The 13,587-nt window shown below is 55.1% G+C and overlaps 1 protein-coding gene across 4 annotated transcripts; it reads left to right on the top strand.

Annotated features, from left to right (window-relative positions):
* Positions 1 to 3,965: 3,965 nt before the first annotated feature.
* SMARCD2 (SWI/SNF related BAF chromatin remodeling complex subunit D2) lies at positions 3,966 to 13,422 on the top strand. Of its 4 annotated transcripts, none has more exons than XM_022589140.3 (13): positions 3,966 to 4,485; positions 9,198 to 9,382; positions 9,583 to 9,625; positions 9,782 to 9,904; positions 10,667 to 10,822; positions 11,236 to 11,331; positions 11,474 to 11,575; positions 11,726 to 11,887; positions 12,055 to 12,152; positions 12,328 to 12,463; positions 12,619 to 12,741; positions 12,877 to 12,978; positions 13,105 to 13,422. In XM_022589140.3, the coding sequence occupies exons 1-13, from the start codon at positions 4,270 to 4,272 to the stop codon at positions 13,156 to 13,158; spliced, it is 1,596 nt and encodes a 531-aa protein (XP_022444848.1). In that variant the 5' UTR covers positions 3,966 to 4,269; the 3' UTR covers positions 13,159 to 13,422. The 4 variants fall into 4 exon arrangements, with proteins under 4 accessions (XP_022444848.1, XP_022444849.1, XP_089757538.1 ...); XM_022589141.2 differs by lacking the exon at positions 3,966 to 4,485 and adding an exon at positions 7,238 to 7,308; XM_089901412.1 differs by lacking the exon at positions 3,966 to 4,485 and adding an exon at positions 8,009 to 8,384.
* The last annotated feature ends 165 nt before the right edge of the window (positions 13,423 to 13,587 follow it).

Below are 13,587 nucleotides of genomic sequence, written 5' to 3'. Positions count from 1 at the left end.
AGAGGACAAGCACATTTAGGGACCAGAAGAAGAGCGAGGATAAGTCAGAGATCCCAGGGGAGACCCTTATCTTTCCTCTGTTTTAGTGGTCTGTTTTTCCATTCTACCAGCAGCTCTGGGGCCAAATTCCAGAGCTAGGAGGTCACCTCTGGGAGGGTCTGAGAAGTGACCAGGAAGAGGACTCTGAGACCACAATGCCACATAGGTCTCTGAATGCATCATAACCCTCTACCTTGCATGGGGAGAGAACAAATGGTAGAATCAAGCCCCAGACCTTGGCTCCAGAGAGTACAGGAGTGTCACCTGGGCTGTAGGCCTAAAGCCCACTTCTTGAATCCTGGTATCTGCTCCCACTCTTGGAAGTCTGTGCTTCAGGAGTTTTACCTGCTAGACTGTGTTGACTGTGAAAATATGTGTACTGAGAACCATGACCTCAATTGGGCACACAGAAGAGGAGATTTCTGACTTACACTTGATAATCCAGCAAAATTGATTCTGATTCTCTTCACCCTGTACTGCTTCATGCCCTTGAGTCTTACACTGTTTTCTTTACCTAACTCATTCATAACCTCTTTTGCATAACCTCCTCCAAGAAGTCTTTACTAATCCCTTTCCCCCACTAAAGGCCTCCTGTTTTCCCAGGGTACCTTATGAATACCTTTATCTTAGCAGTTGTCACATGGAGAAATGATCTATTTATGCATTTATCTTCTTTGCTAGAATATGTCAGGGACTGGCACATGGAAGGTGTTCAATAAAGGCTTCTCAAATGGCAAATACAGCATCTGCTGCTTTACTATGCAGCCCTTTTGCTGCTCTGACTGGGCAGTGCCCCAGGCCTGCCTCCCCACCACATCCACATGGGAGATGGATGCGTCAGCTGCCTGGACGCTCCAGCGGGGACAGACTCCTCGTACAGCCCCAGAATGCTGCCATCATGATAAATTTTTCCCACCATGACCTGACTACCACATTGTTTCTCCTGTAATTCCAACCTCCTGAGGGCCACCACACTGAGGAGTGATCCTTTGCCTGCTTGCTCTAGGGCCATCTTGCTCCAAGGGCCTTTCTCTTGTGAACTCTTTTGGGGCTATTTTGCCCACCAGACAGCTGGGCAAGGAACATTAGAGCCCATGCTGGGGATTATCCCTTTGGTTTTGGTTGTATTAAATACTTTACTATTAAACACTTTATTACATTAAATACTTTAGTTCCATTCAGTCTCTGGGCATCTGTAGATACAACAGGGTCCAGAGGTTATTGGAAAGTCCCTCTTCTGAGACCATAGAAGGTCTCAGAATGAAATTCTGAAAAGTGGTCACTGAGCAGAATAAGTATCAAGGGAAGAAGGGAGGAAGAGAAAAAGGCATTACAAGTTGAAATAACAAAGGCATGGGAATGCTGCCTCCATGACTGCAAGTCATGTAAATTGGCTGTACCATTAGGTCCTACGAGGGTGGCAGTGGAAATGGCCTCCCCTCCCCACATCTCTATCGTTTCTTTAGTGTTAACTTAGTGCTCTCTTTTCACAAGGTTCTGAATTGTCTCAAAGTGAGAGATCCATTTGTCTACTGGGTGACCACCAATCGTATCTCCTTCTTCAAATCAGAGTGCTCCAGGAAACATTTTCTGATTAATCAGGCCCTACCAATCAACCTCCCTCTGAGTCCCTGTGGCACTTGCTTTTCAGTTTGAACAGTTTCTTTGCAAGTAATAACAGACCAGAGGTAATAGAGAAATAACAGTTACCAACAAGAAGTCATATATAGTGGGTAAGTGCCTGGATTGTGGATTCTCAAGCCAGATCAGAACCAGGTTTGAATCCCAGTACCATCATAGTAAGAGCAGGCAAGTAACTGAATCCCTCTGGCTTGATTTCTAAAATAGAGGTAAAAGTAGTATTTACCTTATATGCATTGTGAGGATTAAATGAGATAATATGTGTAGTAAATGCTTAATAAATGTTAGCTCTTCTCTGCCTGCTGTCTAGGAAATCTTCTTTAACCTCTACCATGTCTTAGGTATCTGTTTTCCCCCTAACACCTTGAGGATATTATTTCATTGCAATTAGCTCATTGCTGACATTGTTTATCATTTTATCTCACTACACTTAAAGATCATTCATTTGTTTACACATACAAGGAGGGTTGTGTCAGAATTACCTGGGAGGTCTTTTTTTAAATGCAACACTGAGAGCCAATGGTTTGTGTGTGTGTGTGTGTGTGTGTATATGTAGGGGGGTGGTTTGGCAGGGATATTTTGGAATAGCTCCCCAGGAGATTCACACTTACTATTTCCTTTGGAACTACTGTTGCTCTAGCAGCTTGAAAGTCCTGAAATGGACATTAACTGCATTGTCAAGAATTCTTTACCCACTTTGCAGTGGTGGGGAGGGGCCTTGATTCAATGACTGGAACAATTCCAGAGGTCTGCTTTCAGACTGGCAGGTAACCCACTTTTAGGGAGAAAGGGGAGAGGGATCTCTGAGAAGACCAAGAGGCAGGAAAGCAGCAGCAGCAGCAATAGCAGGGTTTATCACTGGAGGATAAAGATACCAGGAAGTACAGATGAGCAGAACTAACTAAAAGGGGTTGCACTGTAAACAGGATCTGGGGTGCTATGGTGCAAGACTTGGTTGGGGATGAAAACATAAAGCAGAGAATTTGTATAATGAAGAAGTCGATCTTGGATAGTCAAAAGTGTAGTCTGAGTAACAAGAGCATTGCTTGGGAGCTCGTTAGGAATGCAGAATCTTGATCCCTACCGCAGAACCCAGGCCTACTGGATCATAATCTGCATTTTAAACAAAAGCCCCAGGTGTTTCTTATGCTCCTTAGAGTTGAAGAAGCACTGGTCTATCATGGGGAGAAAAATCACAGAACACCTGGCACAGCTAAAGCACTTTATTCTGAGTACCTCTGACACGGGGCTGATTTCTGAAAAAGTACTGAATTTTTGAAAAGTGCTATAAATCCTGGGGAAGGATCTTATTTAACTCAGGGAGGCTTCTCATAATGCAAAATTCCTTTGCCTAGAAACATTTCCTGTGGAGTAAAAGTACTAGGCTTCCTTAAAGTGAGGCAGAGGCACATTCAAAATATGCGATAAGAACTCGGCGCTTGGCCAATTCAGCCCTTCACACAGCTGGATCCGGTCTGGGGCAGCCAAGTCCCTTGGCAGCTCTGCGCCACCAGGATGGGCTTTTTTTTTTTTTTTTGGCTGTGTTGGGTCTTCGTTGCTGCGTGCAGGCTTTCTCTAATTGCAGCGAGCAGGGACTGTTCTTTGTTGCGGTGCACGGGCTTCTCATTGCGGTGGCTTCTCTTGTTGCGGAGCATGGGCTCTAGGTGCACAGGCTTCAGTAGTTGTGGCACACGGGCTGAGCACTTTCGGCGCGAGGGCTCTACAGCGCAGGCTCAGTAGTTGTGGTGCACGGGCTTAGTTGCTTCGCGGCATGTGGGATCTTCCCGGATCAGGGCTCGAACCCGTGTCCCCTGCATTGGCGGGCAGATTCTTAATCAATGCGCCCCCAGGGAAGTCCCCAGGATGGGCTTTTAAAGAAAGTCAAGTTGGCAGCTGTTCTGCTGGATAGGGCAGCTGTAAGTTGTCTTTAATGCTGAAAACGTAGAAAGGATGTCTCATAGAAGTATTTTCAGGGAGCGTGGCCGTGTACCCCAGTGAGTCGGCTACACGAAGGAGAAAGCAGCAACTACTCTTTCACTGTAGAAGCCCTCCTGACCTTTGACCTCTGACCCCGCCCCGCTTTTCCGTGCGCAGCTTCCGCCCCCGCCCCTCCGATGGAGGGCCGGCCCAAGGGGTGTGGGCGGGGCTCCTGGGGGGCCGGCGGTTAGGGGTGGTGCCTGTTGGGGGCGGGTCTCGCGAGGGGCGGGATTTGAGGAGGCATCCTCGCCCTGGGCGGCTGGGTATAGGCGGGGCTTAGTGCTGGGCTGGATTAGGCGGGGCAGGGGGTTAGTTGCCGCCTCTGCGTAACTGGACACTGGCGGCCAAACCTCCGGAGGCTGGGGGAGGCAAGCGGGCCCGTAGCACATCCCGGATCCGGAATTTCCCGGGCAGGACCGGAATCAGGATCGGCCCTGCCCCAAACTGGGTTTGTGAGGAACTCGCGAACTTGGATTAGGAAATCCCGGAATCCGGATCAACAAACCCTAGAACCCGGAATTTAGAGCGGAAAGTCCCGGAGCGCGGAGCGCGGAGCGAACTCAGCGCGAAGCCCGGAGTCCGGATCGAGACACCGCCGGACGGGACGGAGCGATGTCGGGCCGTGGCGCGGGCGGGTTCCCGCTGCCCCCGCTGAGCCCTGGCGGCGGCGCCGTTGCCGCGGCTCTGGGAGCTCCACCTCCGCCAGCAGGACCCGGCATGCTGCCCGGACCGGCGCTCAGGGGGCCCGGGCCGGCTGGAGGCGTGGGGGGCCCTGGGGCCGCCGCCTTCCGCCCCATGGGCCCCGCGGGCCCTGCGGCGCAGTTCCAGGTGAGGAGGGCGGATGGGCGGGTGGCGCCGCTAGCACGCCCGGGGCAGGGGGCGAAGGGGGCCTCGAGTGAGGGCCCTGGGGCAGCCTCCTGGACAGATGGTACAGGGGCTCTGCATGCGGATTTCACGGCGCACGGTGGGGGGCAAGGCCAGGGACCCTCGGGCTCGGCTAGGTGGTGGTGGAGGAGTTAGGGGAGAAGGTAAGAGCTACTCTGGGGTGTAGGGTTTGAATCAGTTAGGAGGGTCGGGGTTCTTCCTTAGAACAGGGATTCTGAGCAACTGAGAGATGGAGGCGTTGTTGGAGCTAGTGAGTTGTGGGCGGGTGGGATGAGAAGTGTAGTGTAGATTATCGGGTAAGGGGTCCTGGGAAGTGATGAGAAAGTTTTGGAAAAGGACCCTCACTGAGAAAGCAGGTTACCCTGCATTGGTCTTGGTCCTACTCCAAGTCTGCTCTGTTTTTTTTTCTACTTGGGAACTGGCAGAGTTCTAGCGTGTCTGAGATAGCTCCCAGCTGCTAAGGAGGAGGAAGAAGGGCCTGGCTTCCCACGGCCACCGGAGGCAGAAGATAAGGGATTCCAGCCTGTGCAGGGGTAGTCTACTCCTGGGTCAGGCCAAGGGGCCTTCACACAGGGATGACTCTGGGTTAGACCAGAGAGGGTGGTGGACAAGCCTGAGGAAGGAGGAAAGCCCAGCCCATTCTGGACAGACTTTATTTATGGCTTTCTGCCTGGTGTCCAGGAGTTGATCAGTCTGGAGGAGCAGAGAGTCTCCACTGAGCACCGCTGGTCTGCGGCTGGAGGAGCCTGCAGAGAGTTGCTTCAAAGGGTTCTGTCTTTTTTGGCTTTGCAGAGGGGCTTCTCGGGTTGCAGCTTCAAAGGCCATTGAGAGGCAGAGACTCATTCCTGGGGTCAGTGTGTGAGGAACTCAGCCTGACTGGGGGGGCGGGGCTTATCAGTCCCCAAGTTCATTGTTTCTGGTCGCCCCCAGAATGCTTGGGAATTGCGCCCATCCTTTTTCCCGCCACCCTCTCCACTTTTTTTTTTTTTTTTGGCTGCGTTGCATCTTCATTGCTGTTTACAGGCTTTCTCTAGTTGTGGTGAGCGGGGTCTACTCTTCGTTGCGGTGCGCGGGCTTCTCACTGTGTTGGTTTCTCTTGTTGCGGAGCGTGGGCTCTAGGGCAGGCTTCAGTAGTTGTGGCACGCGGGCTCAGTAGTTGTGGTGCACGGGCTTAGTTGCTCCGCGGCATGTGGGATCCTCCCGGACCAGGGCTTGAACCCGTGTCCCTTGCATTGGCAGGCGGATTCCCGACCACTGCGCCACCAGGGAAGTCCCCCCCCCCCCATTTTTAATTAGTCTTTAGGTTCTAACAATGCCATATCCCAATCCATGTGCCCCAGCATTTGACACTGGCTTCTTGCTAATCTCTCAGGGCAGCTGGGAGATTTTCATGTCTCCTCTACCTCACTTGCCCAGGTAGAGGTCCCCCAAATGGATCCTCATAGAGTAGGGTACACATATCCCCCCAGGAGCCTTGGGCCCTCACTTTGTAAAGAGATGCTTCATTTGGGGGCAGTGATTTTTCCCTCTTACCCCTCATTCTCCGTCCTCCCTGTAAAGAAAACTAAGGTCTGAGTATTGACAGGGACAGATCTGGTCCCAAAGGCTCCAGCTGGGATTCATCTTTCCCATCTTGCTCTCCCCCTTGGGGATTCATGGGCCAGGGTGTCACTGAGGGATCCCTGCATCTGTCATTCTGGCTCTTGGGCGAGTTAGCTGAGGAGCCTCCCTGTGGACCATTGGCCTGGAAAGGATCTAAGGACCTGATAGGAGCCTCTCTAGTTTCCTCAGCTTGCAGACCATGGGAAATGTGGCCTGGGGAAAGCCCCTGAGAGGATGGATTCCACAGTGATTTGTAGGGAGTGGCCTTGGGCCGGTGGCAAGGCTGAGCTGGCTGGCTGGGTAGCCCAGGCTTCTAGGAGTGGGGACCTTGGGGAAGGCACTGAGCCTCTGCTTGCCATCCAGCTGCTCAGGGTCTCCTCCTCCTCTCCCCAGGGCCAGGGTTGGGGGGGCCGGCAGTAGAGGTAGGTGCCGGGGGCGGGGGCGGTTCACTTTGGCTGAGTTTGAGGAGGATCCTGCTTGGCCTCTTTCCAAGTCCAGTTATGTGACTTCCGGGAGAAGGGATCTGAGATCTGAGGAGCAGGGGTGCCTCTCTATTGGGGTGCCTGCGGTGAGCTGGAGGGGCAAGGCTCTCAGGCCCAAGTGGGGCGAATAGGGGAGCCTATTGATACAAGGGAAGTGCCGACCCACCTTCTTATAGTGTCACAGTCTACTAAGGAGCTTAAAGAAAACAAAAAATGAAAAAAAAACACCCAAAAAACACAGAGTGCTGGGTTCATGCCGGAGAGTTCAGGATATTTTCCATGTATGCAGGGGTATACGCTCTTCTCCTCGGTCCTTAGGCCCAGCCACCAGGAGCCCCAGGGCCCCAGGCGCTGAGCCGGGCGAGCGTGCTCTCTGGAGGCGCAGCATCAGGCCTGGCCTCCCGCCCCTGCTGTCCCCGGTGGTGGAGCCAGAGTCCAGCTGAGGACGTGGGCTGCTGCCGGGCTGAGGGAGAGGAGGTTACTGCCCGCTCCTGAGGCTCAGGGCACTGAGCCAGGCCTCCCTAGCTAGCCCTGCTGCAGGAAGGGGCTCAGGGAGCCCAAGCGTTCGGGGCTCTGTTCTTTTCTTTAACTCTTGGGTTGTTTTTTTAGAAGAGAAGGAGTTACTGGTGCTTCAGAGCCCAGGTGTGGAGCTTGGCCAGGCCGAGCTGGGACTTCATGAACTGTAAGCAGCCTTTCCCTGGGCCCCTTCCCCCTCGGGAGAAGCCTGGGGCCCTGGGCGAGCTGGGGGCTCTCACCCGGGAAGAGTCTGGAGCAGCATCTGGGAGGGGCCTCTTCCAGGCCCTGCCTGTGCCGCCTGGTCTGGGGACTTCCTGTTCCGGGAGCACCTGCCTCAGCGGGGTGGGTGTTTCTCAGGAGGTTTTGTGGGCGCCCTAGTGAAGAGGCCCCGGCTCCCACTCTGCAGGCCCCCGCCTCACTTGTTCCTCCCCTTCAGCTCGGGCGCTGGTGGGAAAAACTCGAATCTAGGGTGCGTGGGGCTGGGCTCTCAGCTGTGGCCACCCTGAGTTTTTTCTGTCATCTCTAGCTGTGGCTTATTAAGGCAGAGAAGCAGGCTGTCTGCCTCTCAACAGCTCCGATGACTCCCTTACTGATGAGGAGAGACTTGTGGCAGGACTCTAGAGGTCCCAGACAGAGCCCCCCACGTTGAACTCCATCCTCCCAAACGCTTCCTTCGTGCCTCACTCCTTTCCCCTCCACCCCCCCCCCCCCCACACACACACACTCTGGGTCATGTTTCTGTCCGTCTCTGCATCTGGTCAAGAATCTGACCCTCCTTGGAGAGAACATGGGTTGAGTGCTGGCTGAAGAGGTGGAGCAGGAATCTCCCGGTGCTGGGGGGGGGGGGGCGGGGGTCCTTTGATTTGGTGCGAGTCCCCACCCAGCCTGGCTTGGTTGGCTGGTCCTGGCGGTTGCATAATCTGGGCCCTGGGGCCAGCCCTGTGAAGCTGCCAGGGACAGTGTGTACGAGGCAGAGCTGCCAAACAGGCCTTGCAGGCAGCAGCCTCTGGGAAGGGGTGGGGGTTACTCCCCGAGGGGCTCCACAGAGATGCTGGGGAGCCTGACCTCGGTGGGAAATCCTTCTGCAGGCTTCTAAAGAAGCCACCTCTCATTCAGATTCCTCTGCTGATCCTAAGACTTCGATCCTTGCATCCCCTGATAATCTTATCTCCCTTCTCCAGTTTGGGATTGCCAAGCCAGCCCTAGCCTCCAGGCGGTGCGTGGACCACGCGCAGAGGCCAGGTGCCAGCTGCTCTCTCTCCCGCAGGAGCCACGGCTTCCCCTTCGGGGTCTTCTGGCGTAGGGGTTGGGGGCTGGGCAGTGGGGAGGTGAGAGAAGGGTCCAGTTGTGGGTGGTGAGTAGGGGCCATATGGCGGCCAGATGGTCTCTGTACTCCGCCTGAGGCCCCCCACCTCCACGCCATCCCGCTGCGGCTTGCTCACCTGGGCTTCCACTGCCTGATGGGCTCGCCAGCCTGTTGGACTGCCTTTCTCCTCTTAGTCACACCACCAGGCTGGCGACGGGATGGGTGTTGCGGCTTTGACCGTCAGCCTGCTCCTCTCACACTGCACCCAGCCACCTGGCCACGATACTGCCCCCAGGCTTCTCCCTCAAGTTGGGGGAAGGAGCGGATGGGAGTGCTTGGTGGGACCATCTGAGAGCCTCAGGAGTGCCTTGAAGCTGGCTGGTCCCAGGGAGCAGGGGCATAGTGTGCTAGGGCTGGAAGGTGGCTGGAAGTGGCGATGGGCCCTGAAGAGCTCCCCCAGGCCCTTCTCTCTGCAGGCAGGATTCTCCTCCCACCCCTGGGCTCTGCAGGCCTCATTCGCTGGCACGGCTGCCAGGGCGGTTGAAGGGGGCGGGGCAGGTGTGGTTTACACTTCTGCTCTCAGGCGCTTGCTCCCCTTTGTTCTTGGCACTCCTGCCCGGGCTCTGCGGGCTCTGCCGTGTGCTGCTCAGGGCTGGACCTGGCTGAGCAGAGGGATGGAGGGAATGGGTTACGGGCCCCATAGGTCCCCACCGCTGACCTGTGCATCTCCGTTGGCTCACTTCCCCCAGAGGCCTGGCATGTCACCAGGGAGCCGGATGCCCATGGCTGGCTTGCAGGTGGGACCCCCTGCCGGCTCCCCATTTGGCTCAGCTGCTCCACTTCGACCTGGCATGCCACCCACCATGATGGACCCATTCCGAAAACGCCTGCTTGTGCCCCAGGCCCAGCCCCCGATGCCTGCCCAGCGCCGGGGGTAAGACCACCCTGTTTCTCCCGCCCCATCTAGTGCAGCTCTAGTGGTAACAGATGGTTTCCTTCTGTCCTAAGAGCTTCGATGATTGAGGAAGACTCCCAGGTCTCCTGGGGGAAGGTCCTGGGGACTGGAGAGGTAGATGGCGAGTGGGGGAGGTACATTGGACCATTGACCTCTTAAGTGGGTTTCTGTCCTCCCAGGTTAAAGAGGAGGAAGATGGCAGATAAAGTTCTACCTCAGCGAGTGAGTATGTTGGGAGGGGGCCTAGGAGGCTCACCCAAGGGCTGGTTGGCTGAGGGTGGAGTGAGTCTCCCCTAACCCTGGGGTGAGGGAGAAATGGAGGAAGGAACCAGAGCTGCAGCTGAAACAAGCTGATGAACCCCTTCTCCCTTCCTCCAGATTCGGGAGCTTGTCCCAGAGTCTCAGGCGTACATGGATCTCTTGGCTTTTGAGCGGAAGCTGGACCAGACCATTGCTCGAAAGCGGATGGAGATCCAGGAGGCCATCAAAAAGCCTCTGACGGTGTGTGCAGCCCCAGCTACTTCTGGGCCTTGCCAGGCTTCTCTGCCTCTCCCTGGCCTTGTTTTCCAGGAGCCAAGCGAGGGTCTGTGATGGGCTAGAGCAGGATTTTTCACATTGTAGGATACAGCCCATTGAGCATGAACTCAATTTAGTGTGGTGGGGCCAGCACGTTCTCAATGAAATATAACATAGCAGAAATTATAATAATTCTTCACAGTAGTAAAGGACTTAACGACATTTTTATCTCATGTATTTATGTGTGTAGATCCTGGATCATGATTTAAAATGTAAATATTGTAGATCGTGGTCAGAAGTTTGAAAGGCAAAACTACAGGGTAGATGAGGATAGGTCCTGTCTTCTTCCCCATCCCTAGAGAAGCTTTATCTAGAACAGCCTCTTGAATGGTGAAGGCTTTCCACGAGATGATATTCTGGGACCATAATGGGTGTTTGAGTTTCATTTAAAGTAGGAGCCAGAGGCTTCTGGTTTGCCTGATAGCACCCCCTATGTACCCCTGTCACACCACTGATCCCCCTGTGTTGGAACTGTTGGTAGTGCATCTGTCTCCCCTATGAAATTGTGAGTCCTTTGAAGGCCAGGACTGAAATTTCCTCCCCTGATTCCCAGTGCCTAACCAGGGGCCTGGCCCACGGTCACTGCTCTGTATTGATGTTGAATGAGTTCAGATGGGAAGATTGGGTAGCAGTGTTTTCCAACACACTGGTCCCCCTCTAGCTAACCGGTCTTTTTTCTCTCTTTAGCAAAAACGAAAGCTGCGGATCTATATTTCTAATACGTTCAGTCCCAGCAAGGCAGAAGGTGATAGTGCAGGAACCGCAGGGACCCCTGGGGGAAACCCCGCAGGGGACAAGGTGGCTTCCTGGGAACTCCGAGTAGAGGGAAAACTGCTGGATGATGTGAGTTGGGGAAGGAGGTGTCTGGAAGGGAGGTGGCCTGTGTGGGCCAGACACTTGGGCACTTCCGGGGACGTCCTGCATGAGGGAGAGGGCACTGCTCACAGTTCATGCTTTGCACAGCTCTGAGCCAGTACGAGGTGGGAGATTTGTATGGTTATTACAACAGTTTTCCTGCAGATGGCAGTAAAGTGTCCTGAGGAAGGGGTGCCCCTTTCTAATTGGCTGACAGTGGGGCTGCATAGAGCCCCTTCCCTGTCTCAAGTCTCTCACTTTTCCTGGCTTCCTTCAGGGCCCAAGAATCTTCAGTACCCTGAGCTTCAGGGCTGAAACAATATTCCTCTGTTTGGGGCTTAGTATAGCTTAGGCTTGAGCGCTCATCAGCACCCCTATCTCACACCCCTTTGCATCCCCAGCCTAGCAAACAGAAGAGGAAGTTTTCTTCATTCTTTAAGAGCCTCGTCATTGAGCTGGACAAGGAACTGTACGGGCCTGACAACCACCTGGTGGAGGTGAGAGTGGGCCTGGGGTTCAGGAACACAGGGTGACGTGCCAGGTGGCCAGAGAAATGGCCTTAGTCCCCTTGCAGGGCCAGGTGTGTATGTTCATGCCCACCCCCTTGGTGATGAGCTCTGCTCCCCTCCCCCCTGCCAGTGGCACCGGATGCCCACCACCCAGGAGACAGATGGCTTCCAGGTGAAACGGCCCGGAGACCTCAACGTCAAGTGCACCCTCCTGCTCATGCTGGATCATCAGGTGACAAGTGCCCTCGGGCCATGTTTGGGGTCACAGGGACTCTCGTCTGGGGCATTGGGGCAGGTCCCTATTGTAAAGCCTGTCCCTGTCCCTGTCCTATTCTTTTTTTTCACAAGAACCCCTTCTCTGACTCCCCTCTGTCCATCCCAGCCTCCCCAGTACAAGTTGGACCCCCGACTGGCGAGGCTGCTGGGGGTGCACACACAGACGAGGGCTGCCATCATGCAGGCCCTGTGGCTCTACATCAAACACAACCAGCTGCAGGACGGCCACGAGCGGGAGTACATCAACTGCAACCGGTACTTCCGCCAGGTTAGCTGGGACGCCGTCCCCCCTCTAGTCTCGCAGCCCCTGTCTTGCCTGCGGCTCCAGAGCCCCACTGGGCTAGTTCTCAACCACGTTCTTCACACTGCCCCTGGGATGGTCCACTTTGCCGTGTGCCCACAAAGGCATCACCAACCCTCTGGTGCTCTCTCTAGATCTTCAGTTGTGGCCGACTCCGTTTCTCTGAGATTCCCATGAAGCTAGCTGGGTTGCTGCAGCATCCAGACCCCATTGTCATCAACCATGTCATTAGGTAAATGGGAAGAGGGGGAGGAAGGCTCTTCTAAGAGCAGTTTACCTTTGGCTTGAATTAAAGCCAGAGAGAAGCAGCAGGTTTGGTTTCCTGCTCCCCGAGCGTGTGCAGTTTGGCCCAGGTGGGTGGGGTGGAGCTGTGTGCTCACGCTTTCCCTCCCCTGTGCTGTGTGTAGCGTGGACCCTAACGACCAGAAGAAGACAGCCTGTTACGACATTGATGTGGAGGTGGATGACCCGCTTAAGGCCCAGATGAGCAATTTTCTGGCCTCCACCACCAATCAGCAGGAGATCGCCTCTCTTGATGTCAAGGTGGGCCCCTACCCTCACAGCCTCCTCTGGGGCCCACAGTGAGGCCAGGCAGGCTCTCAGGCATTTCCATACATGTGGCACCTTGGGATGGGATCCGAGTCCTCTGGGGTTAGGGCTGGAAACAGCCAGTCTGACACATGTACCCCTTTTCCCAGATCCATGAGACCATTGAGTCCATCAACCAGCTGAAGACCCAGAGGGATTTCATGCTCAGTTTTAGCACTGACCCCCAGGACTTCATCCAGGAATGGCTCCGTTCCCAGCGCCGGGACCTCAAGGTGTGCTCCTCTTTCCTGAGGTTGATCCCATGTTAAGCTCTGGGTGGTTGTGCCCCCATCACTATTCTTCCGGTTCCAGGGGCAGATAGATCAGGGGTGGGAATCATGTTCAGCTTTCCTCCTGGCTCCTTGCAGATCATCACTGATGTGATTGGGAATCCTGAGGAGGAGAGACGAGCTGCTTTCTACCACCAGCCCTGGGCCCAGGAAGCAGTGGGGAGGCACATCTTTGCCAAGGTGAGGCGGCTGCGCCCCGTCTGCCCGCCTGTGGTTGAGCGGGACTGCACACCAGAGGGGAGGGCGAGCCGCTCACAAGCGCGGGCGGTCAGACAGGCCTGAGCCACCCGTCTCTCCCTCCTCCAGGTGCAGCAGCGAAGGCAGGAACTGGAACAGGTGCTGGGAATCCGCCTGACCTAACTGCTCAGGGATCCCTTACTTTCTTCCTAGCCCTGGAGCCACCCCCTCCTCAGCCTGGAAGGGGACCGCCCTCTGGGGCACAGACATGTAGGATAAGGAGGGGGGGAGGGGTGTCTCCTGTCACCCTCTGCTCCCCAGCTTTAGTTTCATAAGTGTAGTGATAGGATTCCTTGTTGCTTGGTCCCAAAGCCTTATTACTTACACGTTGGCTTTAATTGGATTCACAGCAGAGGCCTCCTCTGCCCCCTGCAGGCAGGCCCAAGTAGGACCTGGAGGCTGTGCTTTGACACGGTAACCGAGACCTTTCAGAACCAAAGGCCCCTGGCTTTGCTTGTTTACAGACCCCCTTGGGGCGAGTGTCAGCGCTGGCTCTGGGGAGCTGGGCGAGGAAGAGGGGCACAGCTCACACTCTTCCTAGCCTTTCCAAAC

This window comes from Delphinapterus leucas, chromosome 19 (assembly GCF_059928025.1).
Source record: "Delphinapterus leucas isolate spDelLeu-1000000601 "Yukka" chromosome 19, BTC_Dleu_Yukka2, whole genome shotgun sequence".
Classification (NCBI taxonomy): domain Eukaryota; kingdom Metazoa; phylum Chordata; class Mammalia; order Artiodactyla; family Monodontidae; genus Delphinapterus; species Delphinapterus leucas.
Note: the sequence above shows the minus strand (reverse complement) of the source record. Positions and strands in the feature narration are given on the sequence as shown.

Bases quoted from the DNA above. Each gene is read 5' to 3' on its own strand.
- SMARCD2 (XM_022589139.3), top strand. From the start codon at position 8,667: ATGGGTGTTGCGGCTTTGACCGTCAGCCTGCTCCTCTCACACTGCACC. The intron at 10,823-11,235 runs GTGAGTTGGGGA...TTGCATCCCCAG, and splicing joins AGGGAAAACTGCTGGATGAT to CCTAGCAAACAGAAGAGGAA. The intron at 12,464-12,618 runs GTGGGCCCCTAC...CCCTTTTCCCAG, and splicing joins TCGCCTCTCTTGATGTCAAG to ATCCATGAGACCATTGAGTC.